This window comes from Mercenaria mercenaria, chromosome 11, assembly GCF_021730395.1.
Source record: "Mercenaria mercenaria strain notata chromosome 11, MADL_Memer_1, whole genome shotgun sequence".
NCBI classification, from domain to species: domain Eukaryota; kingdom Metazoa; phylum Mollusca; class Bivalvia; order Venerida; family Veneridae; genus Mercenaria; species Mercenaria mercenaria.
The window spans coordinates 56,772,984-56,796,634 of NC_069371.1; the positions used below are offsets into that span (position 1 = coordinate 56,772,984).

At 39.7% G+C, this 23,651-nt stretch overlaps 1 protein-coding gene across 3 annotated transcripts in view; it reads right to left on the reverse strand.

The window, feature by feature from the left end:
- Positions 1 to 2,191: 2,191 nt before the first annotated feature.
- LOC123531549 (aladin-like) overlaps positions 2,192 to 23,651 on the reverse strand; it is a 121,248-nt gene continuing 99,788 nt past the window's right edge. For all 3 annotated transcript variants that reach the window (XM_053517496.1, XM_053517495.1, XM_053517494.1), the window contains exons 13-14: positions 15,602 to 15,686; positions 2,192 to 2,953 (exon numbers count right to left, since the gene is read on the reverse strand). In XM_053517496.1, coding sequence (XP_053373471.1) covers positions 2,816 to 2,953; positions 15,602 to 15,686 — 223 coding nt within the window. In that variant the 3' untranslated portion in view covers positions 2,192 to 2,815. The remainder of the gene's footprint in view (positions 2,954 to 15,601; positions 15,687 to 23,651) is intronic.

Here is a 23,651-nt window from a genome sequence, read left to right on the forward strand (position 1 = left end):
CTAGGTCCTGTGGTTTTAGACAAGAAGACTTTTAAATTTTTTTCCTATATAAGTCTATGTAAAACTTGTAACCCCTGGGGCAGGGCCTCTTTTCATCCCAGGAGCACAATTTGAATAATATCATAGAGGACCAGATGATGTCACATGCCAAATATCAAGACTCTAGGCCTTGCGGTTTTGGACAAGAAGATTTTTATTGATTTTCCCTTCGGTTGCCATGGCAACCAGAGTTCTGCAAGGAATTCAATTCTTTGAAAAATTCTGAAAGGGGGCCACCCAAGGATCATTCCTGTGAAGCTTGGTGTAATTCTGCCCAGTGGTTTCAAGAAGATTTTTAAGAAAATGTTGACGGACGGACGACCGATGATGGACATTGAGCGGTCACAAAAGCTCACCATGAGCCTTAGGCTCAGGTGAGCTAAAAAAAAGTATTGTAGGAAAACCAGGAAATACAGTAATCTGTATATGTAGTGAAAATTGGCTAAGTTCAACCAAGGACTATGACCTTGACCTTTGAGCTAGTAAAATGGTTTTTGCGCATGACAAATGGTCTATCTATGCTTATCATTTGTGTCAAATTATTCTGAAATCAGACCATGCATGTCAAAGTAATGGCCCGGACATGAACACCACCATTTCCCAAACACACACACATCTAGGGTCCAATTTTATGGCGGGGGCATAATCAGGGGTGTAAAATTCCACTTGCCCGTTTGCACTGGCGAGTTAAAGTCTGAATAGGACAAGTGGACCTCACTGTATACTCAAGGGATCGGGCGAGTGGTTTTAACGAAATTCAGAAATTACATCTCGAAAAACATCAAACTTTGAGATGGTTCAGTTGCTACTTTGATTGACTGGAATTTACTTGCGAATTGTAAAGATATCAAAATGTCATGCTGGTAATTTTGCATTCCGATAGCAAGTGCAACCAATCGTAATACCTAATTTACATCGCCGTTACTTTTGTTTATCGACACGTACACAAAAAAAGCGCGTAGTGCATTCATTTTTTAACATTATTGCTTCAATTTTTCAACACCCCTTGAGAAGTTATACAATTTGAATTCTATAAAGATTTCAATAAAATATCGATGGAAATATAAGCAAATTTGTATAAAAACATTCGAATTTTCATATAATCATTTGTTAAATTTAAAACAGCGCAATCTTAATTACTTATTTCTTTTTAAGAGAAAATAAGTGATACATACTATGGGCATAAAATTCAGACTTTTGACCAGAACAAAAAACAGAATAAAAAAAATCTTAAATAATGAAAAAGCGGCAGAATTTAAATACATTGAGTAAAACGATTTTTTTTGGTAAAAAAGGTTTCTGTTAGTGCGGCAGAATAGGTTACGTGACCTCGTGGAGGTAAATAGAAATGTGGTTTTAAAATAAAACAAAATGATGTTGTTGCGGTTTTTAATAAGCTTTAAATGAATCTTTGTACATGTAATTTTTTATAAAATATTCTTCTCAAACCATATATGTAAATTCCTTGAGGGCAAATAGGTCACAGAGGTAGGATATTATTTCCACTGTTATCGTTTGAGACATTTACTTGTCAGTTTATAGGCGATATTGCACATTCGCTTTTAATATGAAATTAAGGAAGAAACTTGTTTACTGATTTCTGCTTCTCATCAATTTAAAGAATCGAGGTGGTACGATCAGACAGTGATGTGTCACACTGCGCGAAAATTGTAATATGACGTAATGCCATGACAATCTCGTGCAACAATACCGCTTTGATCTCCACTTCAGATGTCATGATACCGACACACTTCTTTTAGCTCTTTGATAGGATGTTAACTGATGATGAAAACAAGGCCAATTACTTAGTTTATCGACAGAATAATTACTGATGATTGTCAACATTTTTTTCGCTTTCAAGACTGGTAGGTGAATGATTATTGTGTCCATATTTTTAGGACACTTTTCAAAATTATTATTTCGGGAAGTAAGTCTTGAGAAAATGATAATAACTGATAAATAATACTTTCCTGACACTCTCGGAAACTATGGTAGGGGTTAGGCTGTGATTATTATTACTATCGATGCAGTTATTACCGACAGCAACTTGATGGTGGAGATGACAAGATTAGTGAAAGAAAAAGAAAAATGTCTGGTGTGAAAAGGAAATTTAAGAGTAACAAAAATGAATAATCAAAAAGGAAACGTAGTGTACAAGCTATGTGTTATATTTCAAATTTGCTTGTTGTACATAATCCTTCTTCCATAAAACGTGACAGTATTAAAAATGTCAATTATTAGAGCGAGTGACTGTTCACTGAGGACAAGCAGATTTTAATAGCTACTAGTCCTGCAGAGCAAGTGGTGTGAAAAAGAATTTTACACCCCTGATAATAAAAATATGTGTACATAGGACACTGGTGCCCCAACTCCTGTTACTATATGCATATTTCTGACTGTCAAGGGTCATAACTGTGGTCTTGCTTGGTGAAATCACAATTAAAACACCAGGTGCCCAACTTCACATGCTGAATAACAATCTTGTGAGGTTTGACAACTCAAATATATCTCAGATTGCAAAACACAGTTGAAATCCGGATGGACAAGGGTCAATTAAGTGCCCTTCTCCCTAAAAATATATGATCATAAACTCATTCAATGTTCACTTATCGTTTTTGATATAAAGTATGTAGAGATTGCCAGCTTTTTAAATTGTTTTATATTTCTATTCAATTAAGGCATGATGACCAACTTGGTCAAAACTTTGAACAGAGTTCTTACTGTAAGCAGTTTCATCACTTTACACAAAATGTAAAGGTTGAGTTCACTCTATATGTTATGTTGTAGAGTATATACCACTGGAGAAAGTATGTTGATGTTGCTGAAACTTTATCTCGTCCTCTAATGATGACACTGATGTTGATGATGATATGAAATGCATTGGAAGATATCCTACTCTTCCACTTGACCAAACCTGAAGTAAAATTTAAAAACTAAAAGTATTTAAACAAGATGATCATTGGCCCTAATGCACTCACCTGTGTACAAGGCTTCAAGTGTGTTGTAATGGTACAAGTACAGAGTTAGGTTTCTTCTATATACATGTCTCACACATTTTTTAACCTAGGGCAATAATTTGAATAATTACAGTAGACAGTTCAACTCTGATATCATAACGCCAAGTATCAAGGCAGCTATTATTGATTTAGGGAAGAAGATTTTCATAGTTTGCCTATAGTAAGTACAGGTCACACACAGGCGCATGGCCATTTTTGACCTTAGGGCAGTAATTTGGTCACCGCACCTTCTGGCAGCCACGTTTTTTACGAATCAGAAAAATTTGAACATTATTTGTAGAAGGTCACACAAGGACAATTTGTGTAAAATTATTCTAAAACTAGAAGGTGTTTTGTCACAAAAACATATTTCTTCCCCCTATGTATACCTTTAGCACTGGCAGCCATTTTGTGCAGCGAGGCAGAACATGTCGTCGATATGCACAATTAGGCTTGGTTTGGTACTGATCACTCCTGTGAAGTTTTGCCAAAACCTGTATGTATGGTAACAGTTGGATTGGCCACCCAGCAAGTGCCCCCCACCATTTGAACCAAGCTGAATGATGATGATGATAATCAAGTATGATGAGGATCCATGTCTATTTTTAGATCTAGCAGCCCCTAAAATTGGCCAAGAGAACATCTAACAAGAGCTTTCCGTAAGACAGCATGCTCCACTTTTCAGCAATTTGACAGTAAAATGAATTTATGTCTCAATAAGAGAGGAAGATACACCAAGATATAACAAGAGATCATAGAACTTGAAATGCACCCCCACCCCTCTTGATGCACTCAGTAATTGCACATGGAACAGAAATTATTTGGTCACTGTACACAAAAGTTCTACTGTTCTGGTGACCTTGACCTATTGGCCTCAAACCAATAGGGGTCATTTGATGGTCATGATCAACCTCCCTATCATGTTTTGTGATTCTAGGCCTAAGCATTCTAAAGTTATCGTCCAGAAACTATTTAACTGTTCTGGGTCAATGTGACCTTGACATTTTGCCTACTTACCTCAAGATTAATAAGGATCATTTGCTGGTAATCACCAACCTCCAAATCAACTTTCATGATCCTAGGCTTAAGCATTTTCAAGTTATTGTCCTGAAACAGTTTAATTGTTCCGGGTCACTGTGACCTTGACCTGACCTCAAAATCAATAGGGGTCATCTGCTGGTCAACTGCCTTATCAATATTCATGATCCTAGGCCCAAGCGTTCTTGAGTTATAGTCAAGAAACGGTTTAACTGTTCTGGGTCACTGTGCCCTTCACCTTTGACCTACTGACCTCAAAATCAATACAGGTCATCTGCTGGTCATGATCAACCTCCCTATCAACTTTCATGATCCTAGGGGTTAGAGACCACCAATTGTTTTCCCATAGACTTACATTGTAACATTATGGCGTCTACGGCCTTCCATACATCGAAACATGTATATCTAATTACAAGTTTCTCAAGAACTATCTTAGTTCTACCAAAATATCGGACGAAAAACATATGAATAGTGATACTTTATTTGAGTAATTTTCGTGTGAATGAGATGACCCCCTGTTTACATCATTGACATGGCGGGAGAAATTCGTTTGATAAAACTTTTTTTCAATACACATAAAATGTAGCAAATTTTGTCAAAATGTATAATAAAATACTGTAAATGCAGTGGAAAAATATCAATTTTGAAAAAATAATCACTTCCTGGGTTTGTTTACATGACTGACCAATCAGAATGCACAGACGTTACCTTATTCCCAGGTATACACTTACCTCATTCCCAGTAAGTTCCCTGTACTTTTTTGAATTGGTGGTCTCTGACCTAGGCCCAAGCGTTCTCGAGTTATCATCCGGAAACCATGTAACTTGTCTGGGTCAATGTTACCTTGACCTCTGACCTACTGATCTCATAATCAATAGGGGTCATCTGCTGGTCATGACCAACCTCCCTTATCAATTTTCATGATTCTAATCGCAAGCATTCTTGAGTTATCATCCGGAAACTGTTTAACTGTTCTGGGTCACCGTGACCTTGACCTCTAACCTACTGATTTCAAAATCAAAAGGGGTCACCTGCTGGTCATGAGCAACCTCCCCATTAACTTTCATAATCCTAGACCCAAGCGTTCTTAAGTTATCATCGGAAACGGATTGGCCTACATACCGACCGACCAACAGACATCTGCGAAACAATATACCCCTCCTTCTTCAAAGGGGAGCATAAAAAGACCCTACTACTCAGAGGGGTTAAAGGTAAAGTATGGAATGTGTACTGATGCTGATGGTAAAGATATAATTTGGGTTTCAAGTCATTATTTTATATAGTACCAAAATTTTGTCCAGGAAACAGTTTGTCAAAAATTTAAATATGAAAGGGGTATAATTTGGTCAAAAATACAAATAGAGTTATGGGGATTGTTACCAAAGATGCAGATGAGGATGATAAAGATATATTTCAAGTTTTAAGTCATTATCTTATATTGTACTGAAATTATATCCAGAAAACAAAGATAGCCAAAAAAACTAAGTATGAAAGGGGCATAATTCTGTCAAAAATACAATTAGAGGGATTGTAACCACACATGCAGATGATGATTATAAAGAAATATTTTTAATTTCTAGTCATTATCTTTTAAAGTACCAAAGATACGTCTACAAACGAAGAAAAAAATTCAACACAAAAACAATTCCAAGTATAACAACTTGGTAATCTTGACCTTGGGTACAACTGGCCCAGGTCCTGCACATATTTTCTTTGTATGCTGTACAATGTTTATGTGAAGTTACAGTAAGATGTAAGCAATAGTAACAAAGATATGACAGACAAGGCAGTCTGAAAGACAGCTAAATCCCCCGCCACTGGTATGGATAGTGAAAGGGTAAACATTTGACCTTGAGCTGTCACCTTGACCTTGAACTGACATAGCTAACCCATGAATTCTGCACATCATGTAGAGCAGGTGATCATTTGACCAAAGTTTCATGAAAATTTTAAAAGGGGTTTAGGAGATACAGAGCTCAAACCTTTGACCTTGACCTTGAGTTGACATGGCTGACTCGTGAGTTCTTGATGAGGTAATCATTTGCCCCAAGTTTGACCCAAATCCTTTAAGGGGTTTAGGAGATACAGAGTGGAAGGCTCAAACCTTTGACTCTAAGTTGTGACCTTGACCTTGTGCCAGCATGGCTGACTAATCAAATCTGCATATAGTCTTGATGAGGTGATCATCTGACCCAAGTTTTATAAAATTCCTTCAAATGGTATAGGAGATAAACAGCTAACACGAAATGGAAGGCTAAAACCTTTGACCTTGAGTTGTGACCTTGACCTTGAGTCAGCATGGCTGACTCATGAGTTCTGCACATCGTCTTGGATAGATGATCATTTGACCCAGGTTCATATGAATCCTTCAAGGGGATTAGGAGATACAGAGTGGACACAAAATGGAAGGCTCAAACATTTGACCCGGCATTGTGACCTTGACCTTGAGCCAACATGGCTGACTCATGAGTTCTGCACATTGTCTTGATGAGGTGATCATTTGACTCAAGTTTGATGAAAATCCGTTACAAGGTTTGATAAGGCTAAAACCATGCTGGCTGTGTTCCTATATCGAGGGAATATATTAAATTTTTCGCTAGAGCATAGACGGATTTGCTTATTCTTTATCACTGATCTATCTTTGGCACGCCAACTTATCTAAATAGGAAGAGCACAGATCTACAGGCCGCAGGGTCGTGAGTTAGACCCTTTAATTGTGCAAGGCATATGTTCTCCCTGACTTGACATTGTGTCTGTAATCGTTCGCATTCCACCTCTGATTCATGTGGGAGAGATGTCAGTTACTTGCGGCGAACAGGTTTAGCCATTACATAACTGAAATACCGCTGTAAAAATGGCGTTGAAACCCAAAAAGAAACAAATTATCCATCTTTATTACTTTTTCATAAGTTTAAAGATACTATTGGCATATGTTTTATGATATGTGAACTATAATTTTGCTTTAAAATGATGAAAATAGGCCTAATGGTAATCAAAAATGTATAGCATATTTTCGCATTAAATATCGTTACTTTTCGCAAATTGATTCTGGCACTATTAAAAAGATATTTACTGTTTAAAGCAAAGTTATGTATAATTGTTCATATGAAATATAATGCCAATAAAATCGATAGACAACTTACCCAGAAATACCAAATTATTAGAGAAGTTATTTCTTGTATATAAGAGTGGTGAAATAGTTAAAATAGGAGGAAAATGCAAATAGTTTAAAGCTTATTTTCGCACTCTTTTAAGTTATTTTCGTATTCGAATTTGACGCAAGTAAATTAAAATACTGGTTATGTGTTTATAATCGGTGAAAGATCATTTATCTTTCGTTTGAAAGTGTGTACTTACAGGATTAATATAGTATCAATATATAATCAAATTAGATATAAACTAGAGTTGTCACAGGAGTGACGAATCATACCCCCAAAATATGGCCTTGTCACAGAACTAAGCCAATGTCTAAGCCAAACTTGCTTGACCTTTGACTTACTGACCACAAAATCAATAGAGGTCATCTGCTAGTCATGATCAACCTCCCTATGAAGTTTCATGCTCCTCCGCCCAAGCGTTCTCAAGTTATTGTCCGTAAAAGGTTAAAACGACCTTTGACCTTTGGAACTCAAAATCAATACGGGTCATCTGCTTGACATGACTGACCTCAAGATTAAGTTTCCTGATCCTAGTCCCAAACATTCTAAAGTTACTGTCCGAAAACTGTTTAAATGTTCCGGGTCACTGTGACCTTGATCTGTGACCTACTGACCTCAAAATCATTAGGGATCATCTGCTAGTCATAACTAACCTCCCTATCAATTTTCATGATCCTAGGCCCAAGCATTCTCAAGTTATTATCCGGAAACAATTTAACTATTCTGAGTCACTTTGACCTTTACCTTTGACCTACAGACCTCAAAGTCGAATTTGACCTGCATTTCATGATGTTACACCTGTGTACCAAAATTTATGGTCCTAGGCTTAAGTGTTCTCAAGTTATCATCCGGAAACCATTTAACTGTTCCGAGTCACTGTGACCTTGACCTTTGACCTACAGACCTCAAAGTCGAACTTGACCTGCATTTTATGTTACACCTGTGTACCAAAATTTATGATCCTAGGCCCGAGCATTCTCAAGTTATCATCCGGAAACCGTCTAATTGTTCCGAGTCACTGTGACCTTGACCTTTGACCTACAGACCTCAGAGTCGAACTTGACCTGCAATTCATTATGTTATACCTGTGTACAAAAAATTATGATCCTAGGCCCAAGCATTCTCAAGTTATCATCCGGAAACCGTTTAACTGTTCAGGGTCACTGTGACCTTGACCTTTGACCTACTGACCCGAAATTCGAATTTGGCCTGTATTTTCTGATGTTACACCTGTGCACCAAAAATTATTTAAATCGGTCAAGCCTTTCTTGGAGTTATCATCCAGAAACCATGAAAACCAACGGATCGACCGACCAACCGCCAAGCTCACTCCTATAACCTTAGGACGGCCAGCACATATTCATGCAACCTCGCCAGGTATATGTATGTTTTTGACAACACAGAAAATGACGTCACTCGACCTTCAGCTACTTCTGGAAGTAAATAAAATGAAAGTAGAAATGCTAAACTTGAAAACGAAAGCCGCATTTTGATTCGTAGTCAGGGGTCACGCGCAGGGGTCAACCCGTCTAAATGTATGCGCGTGGACTCTTTTTTTTTTTTTTTGCTATTGGGGAGCCAATTTTCAGCACTTTATTATGAATTGAAATTACCTGGACTTTAGTACAGCATGTCAGCTTTTAATCTATGAAAAAGTATTTGAGTTCTGGATAAACACAAATCCCACAGGGGTCCGTAACGGACCAAGGGTACATTGATAATTTTGGAACTTCATCAAATCGCTCAAAATGTCATTTTTGATGTTGTCTGAGAGTGTCAGTATATGCCTCAGATGTAAGATTTAACCGTATTTGAAAGCTGCAGACCTAGACATTTCAGAAATATTTTCAAAATAAGTTTCGTGTAATAAATGTTGTTTCTACGGAAGCGTGAAAGGGCCATCAGACGCTTATACGTTTTAGTACGTTAAGGCTGCTGAAAGGATATACACCCCCCCACCCCAACTTCGTTTTGTGGGGGTATAATCAAAACAAAATGATGTAACTTATTTTCGTAATCATTTCTCATTTTTGTACTGACAGGGTATTAATTCTAACAAGAGGACCATGATGGTCCTGAATCGCTCACCTCTTCCCACATGACCCAGTTTTGAGTATGACGTCGTTTTTTTCTATTATTTGACATAGTGACCTAGTTTTTGAGCTCATGTGACCCAGTTTTGAACCTGACCTAGATATTATCAAGATAAAAATTCTGACCAATTTTCATGAAGATCCATTGAAAAATATGGTCTCTAGAGAGGTCACAAGGTTTTTCTATTATTTGACCTATTGACCTAGTTTTCGAAGGTACGTGACCCTGTCTTGAACTTTACCTAGATATCATCAAGGTGAACATTCTCACTAATTTTCATGAAGATCTCATGAAAAATATGGCCTCTAGAGAGGTCACAAGGTTTTTCTATTTTTATACCTACTGGCCTAGTTTTTGACCGCACGTGACCCAGTTTCGAAACTGACCTAGATATCATCAAGGTGAACATTCAGATCAATTTTCATGAAGATCCATTGAAAAATATGGCCTCTAGAGAGGTCAAAAGATTTTAATAATTTTAGACCTACTGACCTAGTTTTTAACCGCAGTTGACCCAGTTTCAAACTTGACCTAGATATCATCAAGATGAACATTCAGACCAACTTTCATACAGATTGAAAAGTATGGCCTCTAGAGAGGTCGAAAGATTTTTCTATTATTTGACCTACTGACCTAGTTTTTTAAGGCACGTGACCCAGTTTCAAACATGACCTAGATATCATCAAAGTGAACATTCTGACCAATTTTTATAGAGATCCATTCACAAGTATGGCCTCTAGAGAGGTCACAAGGTTTTTCTATTTTTAAACCTACTGACCTAGTTTTTGACCGCACATGACCCTGTTTCGAACTTGACCCAGATATCATCAAGATGAACATTAAGACCAATTTTCATACAGATCCCATGAAAAATATGGCCTTTAGAGAGGTCACAAGGTTTTTCTATTATTTGACCTACTGACCTAGTTTTTGATGGCATGTGACCCACTTTCAAACCTGACCTAGATATCATCAAGATGAACATTCAGACCAACTTTCATACAGATCCCATGAAAAATATGGCCTCTAGAGAGGTCACAAGGTTTTTCTATTATTTGACCTACTGACCTAGTTTTTGATGGCACGTGACCCACTTTCGAACCTGACCTAGATATCATCAAGGTGAACATTCTGACCAATTTTCATGAAGATCTCATGAAATATATAGCCTCTAGAGAGGTCACAAGGTTTTTCTATTTTTAGACCTACTGACCTAGTTTTTGACCGCACGTGACCCAGTTTCGAACTTGACCTAGATATCATCAAGCTGAACATTCTGACCAATCTTCATGAAGATCTTGTGAAATATATGGCCTCTAGAGAGGTCACAAGGTTTTTCTATTTTTAGACCTACTGACCTAGTTTTTGATGGCACGTGACCCAGTTTCGAACTTGACCTAGATATCATCAAGATGAACATTCTGACCAAATTTCATAAAGATCCCATGAAAAATGTGACCTCTAGAGTGGTCACAAGCAAAAGTTTACAGACGGACGGACGACGGACACTGCGCGATCACAAAAGCTCACCTTGTCACTTTGTGACAGGTGAGCTAAAAAGGTACATTGTATTATAAAGTGAACACTATGTAGCCATATCTTACTTTTATCAGTTTAAAGCAGTAATCTATTGCAAATGCAAGGAAAGAAAAGAAGGCATGGGTAATTGTTGTTTTCGATAATTGATCCACTCATTGGTAATGCCCCTTAAGCTTTAGATTGGCTGAACGGTTCTCGATACGCGTGTCCAGATAAGGTATTATTTGATTGGACGATCACAAAATTAACAGTTTGTGAACTGTTAGTGTCACAGCAGTGTATAAACAAGAATGCATGGAAATTTATTGCAAGCGCCACTTAATAGTCACCCCAAAATCAATAGGGGTCATTTAATCTGCATGTCCAATCATCCTATGAAGTTTCAACATTCTGGGTCAAGTGGTTTTCAAGTAACTGACCGGAAATGGTTTTCCATGTTCAGGCCCCTGTGACCTTGACCTTTGATAGAGTGGCCCCAAAATCAATAGGGGTCATCTACTCAACAAGTCCAATCATCCTATGAAGTTTCAACATTCTGGGTCAGATGATTCTAAAGTTATTGATCGGAAATGGGTTTTACATGTTCAGGCCCCTGTGACCTTGACCTTTGATGGAGTGACCCCAAAAACTATTTGGGTCATCTACTTTGTAAGTCCTATCACCCTATGAAGTTTAAATGTTCAACCCCCTGTGACCCTGACCTTTAATAGAATGAAAACAAAATCCATAGAGGTCATCTACTCTGCATGACCAATCATCCTATTAAGTTTCAACATTCTGGGTTAGGTGGTTCTGAAGTTATCAATACGAAATGCTTTTTCGTGTTCGGGCCCCTGTGACCTTGACCTTTAATGGAGTGACCAAAAAATCTATAGGGGTCATCTACTCTGTAAGTCCTATCATCCTACGGAGTTTAAAGGTTCTAGCTCAAATGGTTCTCCAGTTATTGATCGGAAATGAAGTGTGACAGATGGACGGATGGGGCAAAAACAGTATGTCTCCCCCAGTGGGATGTTTCTGAGCAAGTTTGGTGAGGATCTGCAAAATGGTTCCTGAAAATAAAACCCTTATAAAGTTTTTGCTACTTTTAGCTCTGGTGGCTCCTAACACAAGTCAAGTGGAATCATTTAGAAGAGGAACTACGAGGATGCTACAGACGATGTTTTGTGATGATCCGTCCAGTGATTCAACAGTTTAAGTGGTTAAACTTTTACCTATTTTTATCTCTGACTACCCCTAAAACTTGTCAAACAGAACCATTTAAACACCAGGGTAAAAGTATAAAAGGCAGACAAGCTCAGAAAATGTCTACTTTTCAGCTGAACACAGTGATGTGAACAACAGAAAACTGATACATTTTTTCTAAATATCTCTGCTTTTAGTGAACTTTATTTTCTGAAATTTGGAACATATGTTCTCTAGTATGACAGAATTCAGTGTGTAAAATTTTGTAAATTTTTATCAAGTAATTACTGCCTTTCTGAAAAAAAGTTTTTTGTTGTCTGCTAGAAATTCAAATTTACCTCTACTTGCTAAAGCCAGCCCCCATAAAGGTTATGACCTCCCTTTCAGCCAATAACAGAATAGGGAAGTTTACATGAGTAACATCTTTATCTGACAGATGGCGGGAGATGAAAAAATAACTCCATTCAGCATTTAGATAAAGAAAAGAAATAAAATCTTCTGCTTTTTCTATAAACAAGCTAGATTTACTCCATAAATGATAATTCACTTTCTGATTTAACCTTCAAAATAATCCCCCGCATCCCTGTATTGCGCACATCACAGTAATTAGCTACGCCACCTGAAAGCTGTAGATAAAAGTGATTTATATCTAGTTCCCAAAACATTGGTTGACCCATTAGGTTAGAAGGTAATTTGACTTCCTTGAGTATTGACCTACTTCAAACAAATGAACAGTAACTGTATAATTTGAAACTGTTACAGTTAAAATATATAGCTCTTTCAACCAGATGAGTATTTTTGGTATACTGAAATAAGTACTAGTAAAATTAGCAGGTCTGATTACTCTAAGTACCCTACTTTATAAAATGGGGGTATTCTGGTCACTGTGATAAGCTGAACTAAAACATTCCTAGGATACTTAGTCACCAGGTGTATGTTTTTAGTGCAGCTTGTTAGAATTTACATGCATATTAAATATGGATATCAGAGCCAGTAGTTTCAAAATTCAATTTCTGGGAGATGTAAAAACAAATATTCAAACATTCATTATGTAATACACATACTGACATATATTGTTATAACTTTGAGAGATTCAAAAATTCTATGGAATATGTTTCAAAGAATTGTGTAAGTAAGCATAAATATTTCCACATTTTAATATTTATTACATGAAATGCTAATTCCTGTGTACCATTGCTCTGATACTGATACAAAAGCAAAGTTAAGTTTAAACTTCTTAACTTCATCCAGTCATGTAAATTATTAGTATTTCAACAATGAAAAATATTTGTAGATACCCTTGTAGATACATAGGCTTTTTAATTTGTAGATGAGTATTTACTACAATTTATTCAGATCTGAAAAATATACAAAAGCACACGTGGCTCTGTTTACTAGAGATAGTTTCAGTGTTATCACCCATCATCTGTCAGATAAGCCCAGCCTACTCTCTAAATATGCTTAATGGCTTTACCACCGCAATATCAGCCAGGTAGGACCCGGCGTTTAAACAAAATTCTGGCCAAAAGTTTCAGAGAAGATGACGTTTAAAATGTTGATGACAGACCACAGATGCCAGACCATCTGCCAATAATAACTCACTCAAGTAACAAGAGGGTCATGATGACCCTGAATCGCTCACCTGAGTGATATGAGCTACATGTTTCAAATGTCAAACTGATGATCTTAAGAAATATTTTTGGAAGATTTTCCGATGTACAATCAAGTAACCCCTGGGGCGGGGCCAATTTTACCCTGGGGGTCATGATTTGAAAAAAGTTTGTAGAAGTCTACTAGGAAATATTACATATCAAATATCTAAGATCTAGGCCTTCTGGTTTATTTTAAGAAAAGTTTTGAAGATTTGGGGGGGGGGGTCAAGATTTGAACAAATTTTGTAGAGATCCAGTAGGCAATGCAACATGTCAAATATCTAAGCTCTAGGCCTTCTGGTTTATTTTTAATAAATTTTGAAGATTTTTCTATGTACAATCAAGTAACCCCATGGGGTGGGGTCAATTTGACCCAGGGGTGGGGGTGTCATGATTTGAACAAATTTTGTAGAAGTCTACTAGGCAATGCTACATGTCAAATATCTAAGATCTAGGCCTTCTGGTTTATTTTAAGCAAATTTATGAAGATTTCTCTATGTAAAATCAAGTGACCCCTGGGGCGGGGTCAATTTTGACCTGGGGGGAACATGACTTGAATAAATTTTGAAGAGGTCCACTAGGCAATGCTACAAGTGAAATATCTAAACTCTAGGCCTTCTGGTTTATTTTTAGAAAAATTTTGAAGATTTTCCTATGTAAAATCAAATGACCCCTGAGGCGGGGTCAATTTTGACCCAGGGGTCGTGATTTGAACAAATTTTGTAGAGGTCCACTAGACAATGCTACATGTGAAATATCAAAGCTCTAGGCCTTCTGGTTTTTTTTTTTAGAAAAGTTTTGAAGATTTTCCTATGTAAAATCAAGTGACCCCTGGGGCAGGGTCAATTTTGATCCCGGGGTCATGATTTGGACAAATTTGGTAGAGGTCCACTAGGCAATGCTTCCCACCAAATATCTAAGCTCTAGGGCTTCTGATTTTTGAGAAGAAGATTTTTTAAGATTTTCCTATGTAAAATCAAGTGACCCCTGAGGCGGGGTCAATTTTGACCCCGGGGGTCATGATTTGAACAAATTTTGTAGAGGTCCACTAGACAATGCTACATGTGAAATATCTAAGCTCTAGGCCTTCTGGTTTATTTTTAGAAAAGTTTTGAAGATTTTCCTATGTAAAATCAAGTGACCCCTGGGGCAGGGTCATTTTTGATCCCGGGGTCATGATTTGAACAAATTTGGTAGAGGTCCACTAGGCAATGCTTCACACCAAATATCTAAGCTCTAGGTCTTCTGGTTTTTGAGAAGATTTTTTAAGATTTTCCTATGTAAAATCAAGTGACCCCTGGGATGGGGTCAATTTTGACCCAGGGGTCATGATTTGAACAAATTTGGTAGAGGTCCACTAGGCAATGCTTCACACCAAATATCTAAGCTCTAGAGCTTCTGGTTTTTGAGAAGAAGACTTTTAAAGTTTTTCCTTTCGGTTGCCATTGCAACCAGAGTTACGCATGGAATTCAATTCTTTGAATAATTTTGAAAGGGAGCCACCCAAGGATCATTCCTGTGAAGTTTGGTGTAATTCTGCCCAGTGGTTTTCAAGAAGAAGATTTTTTTTACAAATTGTTGACGGACGACGCACGACGGACATCAAGCGGTCACAATAGCTCACCTTGTCACTTCGTGACAGGCGAGCTATAAAGTAAGCATGGCACAGTTATAGTTCTTGTACAAATCACTTCCTCTCACAGTCATCTGTCACTGTTACCCAGTTAAACTGAATCCATTCTTGAGTTATGCACCAGTGTTATGAAGGGTGTATGGGTATGGAAGATGATAACTGATCCTTTGCAGACAAGTGACTGAAAATAAGACTTGTGCCATTAAATAACCATAATATATTCAGCTGCTGATGTGGACTTAGTGTACTTGGTAAGTTTATACTTACAACAATGAGTAAGGCCCCTTTACTATAGTTTGGTTGAAACTGTACAAACTCTGCCGTCTCTCCATCTAAACCCTTCACCACACCACTGCAAACAATGTATTGTATTATACATACTTGAAACATGTAACAAGAGGGTCATGATGACCCTTTATTAGAGTCAGTGTACCCGGTTTCGCACACATTTCCTAAGAATACCTTCCTATCTAGCTAAAAATTATTACATTTGAATTTACCTCTAGATGTTTTAATAAACACATTTATTCCGGTTTGAAACGCGCTACTTTCACTTCCCACTACAATGACGTCATACCTCTTAGTGTACTTGATTCGGATAACATATATTGACCAGTTGTTGCATTTAAGTGTACCCGGTTTCGCACACCCTGATATTTATAGAACTCAGTGATAACAATGCAGTTACTCAACAGAAAAATATTAATTAACTTTTTAACCATTTATATAATTCAATTTAAACATGTATTTTCCAATAAAACATCAGAAACTGAAATTTAAAAGCAGATGAAATTGAAAGCTAGGTACCAAACCCTATTTTTACTTCTAAAAGCAGAAAAGGCTAAAACAGCTGAATACATGAAACAAAAATAAACAATAGAAGCTGTTGAATCACAAAAGACCCCAACAAGTCTAATTATTCGATTAAGTTCTCTGTTTTAATAAAAACGTAAAGCAAACAATCAAGTTGAAGGCATTTTGCAGGTTGGGAGAACTTCAATAACTGTTGAAATAGATTTCATTTAGGTAAAGTAGTAGGCAAATACTTACCTGTATGATGGAATAGTGATTTTTCAATTTATTTTGCACCTTGTTGTTGTTTGCATAGTCATTATTTTCATGAAACTTAATATTTTTCAGCTGACCTACTGGTCTCAATTGATATTGTTATTGTTTTCGTCTGCTCTTACCAGAACGAGGCTCCAGTGGGGAAGGACCCCTTGTGTCAAATTATGTAGGGAATAACCCACTTTCGTGAAATATTAACAAAGAATTGTTGAATTTTCTGCTTTATTCTCACTAAGTACATGAATTTACTGGGTGTGCGAAACCGCGTACAGTGCGAAACCGGGTACACTGACTCTACCTCCTTTTGTCTACAATGATAAAATCCCATTACCTGAGAAAGAGATATTTTGACTACCAAAAACATTTTCAACCTTTCTGACACATGGCCAAGCAAAAGTGACTGTCAGGTCATGTGACCGTGCTGATATCTTGAATGTCATATAAAGGCAAATAACTGCTTCAATTTTTTAGCCAAATCATGAAATGATTGCATCCCTTGTACACATATCGCAGTGACGTCACTATTCAATGTGTACACAGGCGATACAGATGACAGTAACTGCTAAGAATTTAAAACATTTTAGAAACTGTTTTATGTACTTAATTTTGTTTGGTATAATAAAATAAATATCATATGGCAGGGAGTGCAACACTGATATTGTCAACCCTCGAAACAGAATGACACCACTCGGCTTTCGCTTCAAGTGACATTCTGCCCTCGAGTTAACAATATCAATGTCACACACGTTGCATATCATATTTATACAATGTGGCTCACCTGTTAAACTTGGCCTTGGCAAACTTGGCCTTGGCATCATCAAGATAAACATTCTGGCCAAGTAACATAAAGATAGGCTCATCAATGTGGCCTCTACTGGCCAAGTAACATGAAGATAGGCTCATCAATGTGGCCTCTACTGGCCAAGTAACATGAAGATAGGCTCATCAATGTGGTCTCTACTGGCCAAGTAACATGAAGATAGGCTCATCAATGTGGCCTCTACTGGCCAAGTAACATGAAGATAGGCTCATCAATGTGGCCTCTACTGGCCAAGTAACATGAAGATAGGCTCATCAATGTGGTCTCTACTGGCCAAGTAACATGAAGATAGGCTCATCAATCTGGCCTCTACTGGCCAAGCAACATGAAGACAGGCTCATCAATGTGGCCTCTACTGGCCAAGCAACATGAAGACAGGCTCATCAATGTGGCCTCTACTGGCCAAGTAACATGAAGATAGGCTCATCAATCTGGCCTCTACTGGCCAAGCAACATGAAGACAGGCTCATCAATGTGGCCTCTACTGGCCAAGTAACATGAAGATAGGCTCATCAATCTGGCCTCTACTGGCCAAGCAACATGAAGACAGGCTCATCAATGTGGCCTCTAATGGCCAAGTAACATGAAGATAGGCTCATCAATGTGGCCTCTACTGGCCAAGCAACATAAAGACAGGCTCATCAATGTGGCCTCTACTGGCCAAGCAACATGAAGACAGGCTCATCAATGTGGCCTCTACTGGCCAAGCAACATGAAGACTGGCCAAGTAACATGAAGACAGGCTCATCAATGTGGCCTCTACTGGCAAGAGGCAACTGGCCAAGTAACATGAAGATAGGCTCATCAATGTGGCCTCTACTGGCAAGAGGCAACTGGCCAAGTAACATGAAGACAGGCTCATCAATGTGGCCTCTACTGGCCAAGCAACATGAAGACTGGCCAAGTAACATGAAGACAGGCTCATCAATGTGGCCTCTACTGGCAAGAGGCAACTGGCCAAGTAACATGAAGACAGGCTCATCAATGTGGCCTCTACTGGCCAAGCAACATGAAGACTGGCCAAGTAACATGAAGACAGGCTCATCAATGTGGCCTCTACTGGCAAGAGGCAACTGGCCAAGTAACATGAAGATAGGCTCATCAATGTGGCCTCTACTGGCCAAGTAACATGAAGATAGGCTCATCAATGTGGCCTCTACTGGCCAAGTAACATGAAGATAGGCTCATCAATGTGGTCTCTACTGGCCAAGTAACATGAAGATAGGCTCATCAATGTGGTCTCTACTGGCCAAGTAACATAAAGATAGGCTCATCAATGTGGCCTCTACTGACCAAGTAACATAAAGATAGGCTCATCAATGTGGCCTCTACTGGCCAAGTAACATAAAGATAGGCTCATCAATGTGGCCTCTACTGGCCAAGTAACATAAAGATAGGCTCATCAATGTGGCCTCTACTGGCCAAGTAACATGAAGATAGGCTGGCCAAGTAACATAAAGATAGGCTCATCAATGTGGCCTCTACTGGCCAAGTAACATAAAGATAAAGATAGGCTCATCAATGTGGCCTCTACTGGCCAAGTAACATAAAGATAGGCTCATCAATGTGGCCTCTACTGGCCAAGTAACATGAAGATAGGCTCATCAATGTGGCCTCTACTGGCCAAGTAACATGAAGATAGGCTGGCCAAGTAACATGAAGATAGGCTCATCAATGTGGTCTCTACTGGCCAAGTAACATTAAGATAGGCTCATCAATGTGGCCTCTAATGGCCAAGTAACATGAAGATAGGCTCATCAATGTGGCCTCTACTGGCCAAGTAACATGAAGATAGGCTCATCAATGTGGCCTCTACTGGCCAAGTAACATGAAGATAGGCTCATCAATGTGGCCTCTACTGGCCAAGTAACATAAAGATAGGCTCATCAATGTGGCCTCTACTGGCCAAGTAACATAAAAATAGGCTCATCAATGTGGCCTCTACTGGCCAAGTAACATTAAGATAGGCTCATCAATGTGGCCTCTACTGGCCAAGTAACATTAAGATAGGCTCATCAATGTGGCCTCTACTGGCCAAGTAACATAAAGATAGGCTCATCAATGTGGTCTCTACTGGCCAAGTAACATAAAGATAGGCTCATCAATGTGGTCTCTACTGGCCAAGTAACATAAAGACAGGCTCATCAATGTGGTCTCTACTGGCCAAGTAACATGAAGATAGGCTCATCAATGTGGCCTCTACTGGCCAAGTAACATGAAGACAGGCTCATCAATGTGGCCTCTACTGGCCAAGTAACATGAAGATAGGCTGGCCAAGTAACATGAAGATAGGCTCATCAATGTGGCCTCTACTGGCCAAGTAACATAAAGATAGGCTCATCAATGTGGTCTCTACTGGCCAAGTAACATAAAGACAGGCTCATCAATGTGGTCTCTACTGGCCAAGTAACATAAAGACAGGCTCATCAATGTGGCCTCTACTGGCCAAGCAACATGAAGACAGGCTCATCAATGTGGTCTCTACTGGCCAAGTAACATGAAGATAGGCTGGCCAAGTAACATGAAGATAGGCTCATCAATGTGGTCTCTACTGGCCAAGTAACATGAAGATAGGCTGGCCAAGTAACATGAAGACAGGCTCATCAATGTGGTCTCTACTGGCCAAGTAACATGAAGACAGGCTCATCAATGTGGCCTCTACTGGCCAAGCAACATGAAGACAGGCTCATCAATGTGGCCTCTACTGGCCAAGTAACATAAAGATAGGCTCATCAATGTGGTCTCTACTGGCCAAGTAACATGAAGACAGGCTCATCAATGTGGCCTCTACTGGCCAAGTAACATAAAGACAGGCTCATCAATGTGGCCTCTACTGGCCAAGTAACATGAAGATAGGCTGGCCAAGTAACATGAAGATAGGCTCATCAATGTGGTCTCTACTGGCCAAGTAACATGAAGATAGGCTCATCAATGTGGCCTCTACTGGCCAAGTAACATGAAGATAGGCTGGTCAAGTAACATGAAGATAGGCTCATCAATGTGGCCTCTACTGGCCAAGTAACATAAAGATAGGCTCATCAATGTGGCCTCTACTGGCCAAGTAACATGAAGATAGGCTCATCAATGTGGTCTCTACTGGCCAAGTAACATAAAGATAGGCTCATCAATGTGGCCTCTACTGGCCAAGTAACATAAAGATAGGCTCATCAATGTGGCCTCTACTGGCCAAGTAACATGAAGATAGGCTGGCCAAGTAACATGAAGATAGGCTCATCAATGTGGTCTCTACTGGCCAAGTAACATTAAGATAGGCTCATCAATGTGGCCTCTACTGGCCAAGTAACATGAAGATAGGCTCATCAATGTGGCCTCTACTGGCCAAGTAACATAAAGATAGGCTCATCAATGTGGTCTCTACTGGCCAAGTAACATGAAGATAGGCTCATCAATGTGGCCTCTACTGGCCAAGTAACATGAAGATAGGCTCATCAATGTGGCCTCTACTGGCCAAGTAACATGAAGATAGGCTCATCAATGTGGCCTCTACTGGCCAAGTAACATGAAGATAGGCTCATCAATGTGGCCTCTACGCCAAGTAACATAAAGACAGGCTCATCAATGTGGTCTCTACTGGCCAAGTAACATAAAGATAGGCTCATCGATGTGGCCTCTACTGGCCAAGTAACATGAAGATAGGCTCATCGATGTGGCCTCTACTGGCAAAGTAACATGAAGATAGGCTCATCAATGTGGTCTTTACTGGCCAAGTAACATGAAGATAGGCTCATCAATGTGGCCTCTACTGGCCAAGATAGGCTCATCAATGTGGCCTCTACTGGCCAAGTAACATGAAGATAGGCTCATCAATGTGGTCTCTACTGGCCAAGTAACATGAAGATAGGCTCATCAATGTGGCCTCTACTGGCCAAGTAACATGAAGATAGGCTCATCAATGTGGCCTCTACTGGCCAAGTAACATGAAGACAGGCTCATCAATGTGGCCTCTACTGGCCAAGTAACATGAAGATAGGCTCATCAATGTGGCCTCTACTGGCCAAGTAACATGAAGATAGGCTCATCAACGTGGCCTCTACTGGCCAAGTAACATAAAGATAGGCTCATCAATGTGGCCTCTACTGGCCAAGTAACATAAAGATAGGCTCATCAATGTGGCCTCTACTGGCCAAGTAACATGAAGATAGGCTCATCAATGTGGCCTCTACTGGCCAAGTAACATGAAGATAGGCTCATCAATGTGGCCTCTACTGGCCAAGTAACATGAAGATAGGCTCATCAATGTGGCCTCTACTGGCCAAGTAACATAAAGATAGGCTCATCAATGTGGCCTCTACTGGCCAAGTAACATGAAGATAGGCTCATCAATGTGGCCTCTACTGGCCAAGTTCTCTACTGGCCAAGTAACATGAAGATAGGCTCATCAATGTGGTCTCTACTGGCCAAGCAACATGAAGATAGGCTCATCAATGTGGTCTCTACTGGCCAAGCAACATGAAGATAGGCTCATCAATGTGGCCTCTACTGGCCAAGCAACATGAAGATAGGCTCATCAATGTGGCCTCTACTGACCAAGCAACATGAAGATAGGCTCATCAATGTGGCCTCTACTGACCAAGCAACATGAAGATAGGCTCATCAATGTGGCCTCTACTGGCCAAGGAACATGAAGATAGGCTCATCAATGTGGCCTCTACTGGCCAAGTAACATGAAGATAGGCTCATCAATGTGGCTTCTACTGGCCAAGTAACATGAAGATAGGCTCATCAATGTGGCCTCTACTGGCCAAGTAACATGAAGATAGGCTCATCAATGTGGCCTCTACTGGCCAAGTAACATGAAGATAGGCTCATCAATGTGGCCTCTACTGGCCAAGTAACATGAAGACAGGCTCATCAATGTGGCCTCTACTGGCCAAGTAACATGAAGATAGGCTCATCAATGTGGTCTCTACTGGCCTAGGCTCATCAATGTGGCCTCTACTGGCCAAGCAACGTAAAGATAGGCTCATCAATGTGGTCCCTACTGGCCAAGTAACGTGAAGATAGGCTCATCAATGTGGTCTCTACTGGCCAAGTAACGTGAAGATAGGCTCATCAATGTGGTCTCTACTGGCCAAGTAACGTGAAGATAGGCTCATCAATGTGGCCTCTACTGGCCAAGCAACATGAAGATAGGCTCATCAATGTGGCCTCTACTGGCCAAGCAACATGAAGACAGGCTCATCAATGTGGCCTCTACTGGCCAAGCAACATGAAGACTGGCCAAGTAACATGAAGACAGGCTCATCAATGTGGCCTCTACTGGCCAAGCAACATGAAGACAGGCTCATCAATGTGGCCTCTACTGGCCAAGCAACATGAAGACAGGCTCATCAATGTGGCCTCTACTGGCCAAGTAACATGAAGACAGGCTCATCAATGTGGCCTCTACTGGCCAAGTAACATGAAGACAGGCTCATCAATGTGGCCTCTACTGGCCAAGTAACATGAAGACAGGCTCATCAATGTGGCCTCTACTGGCCAAGTAACATGAAGACAGGCTCATCAATGTGGCCTCTACTGGCCAAGTAACATTAAGACAGGCTCATCAATGTGGCCTCTACTGGCCAAGTAACATGAAGACAGGCTCATCAATGTGGCCTCTACTGGCCAAGTAACATGAAGACAGGCTCATCAATGTGGCCTCTACTGGCCAAGTAACATGAAGACAGGCTCATCAATGTGGCCTCTACTGGCCAAGTAACATGAAGACAGGCTCATCAATGTGGCCTCTACTGGCCAAGTAACATTAAGACAGGCTCATCAATGTGGCCTCTACTGGCCAAGTAACATGAAGACAGGCTCATCAATGTGGCCTCTACTGGCCAAGTAACATGAAGACAGGCTCATCAATGTGGCCTCTACTGGCCAAGTAACATGAAGATAGGCTGGCCAAGTAACATGAAGATAGGCTCATCAATGTGGCCTCTACTGGCCAAGTAACATGAAGATAGGCTCATCAATGTGGCCTCTACTGGCCAAGTAACATGAAGACAGGCTCATCAATGTGGCCTCTACTGGCCAAGTAACATGAAGACAGGCTCATCAATGTGGCCTCTACTGGCCAAGTAACATGAAGATAGGCTCATCAATGTGGCCTCTACTGGCCAAGTAACATGAAGATAGGCTCATCAATGTGGCCTCTACTGGCCAAGTAACATGAAGACAGGCTCATCAATGTGGCCTCTACTGGCCAAGTAACATAAAGATAGGCTCATCAATGTGGCCTCTACACTGTTAACAAGCTTTTCCTATGATTTATGTGGTGACATAGTTTTTGACCCTAAATGATCCCACATGCCCAAGTTTCAAACTTGGCCTAGGAATCATCAAGATAAACATTCTTACAAAGTTTCAAGAAGACAGGGTCATAAATATGACCTCTAGTGTTAACAAGCATTTCCTTTGATT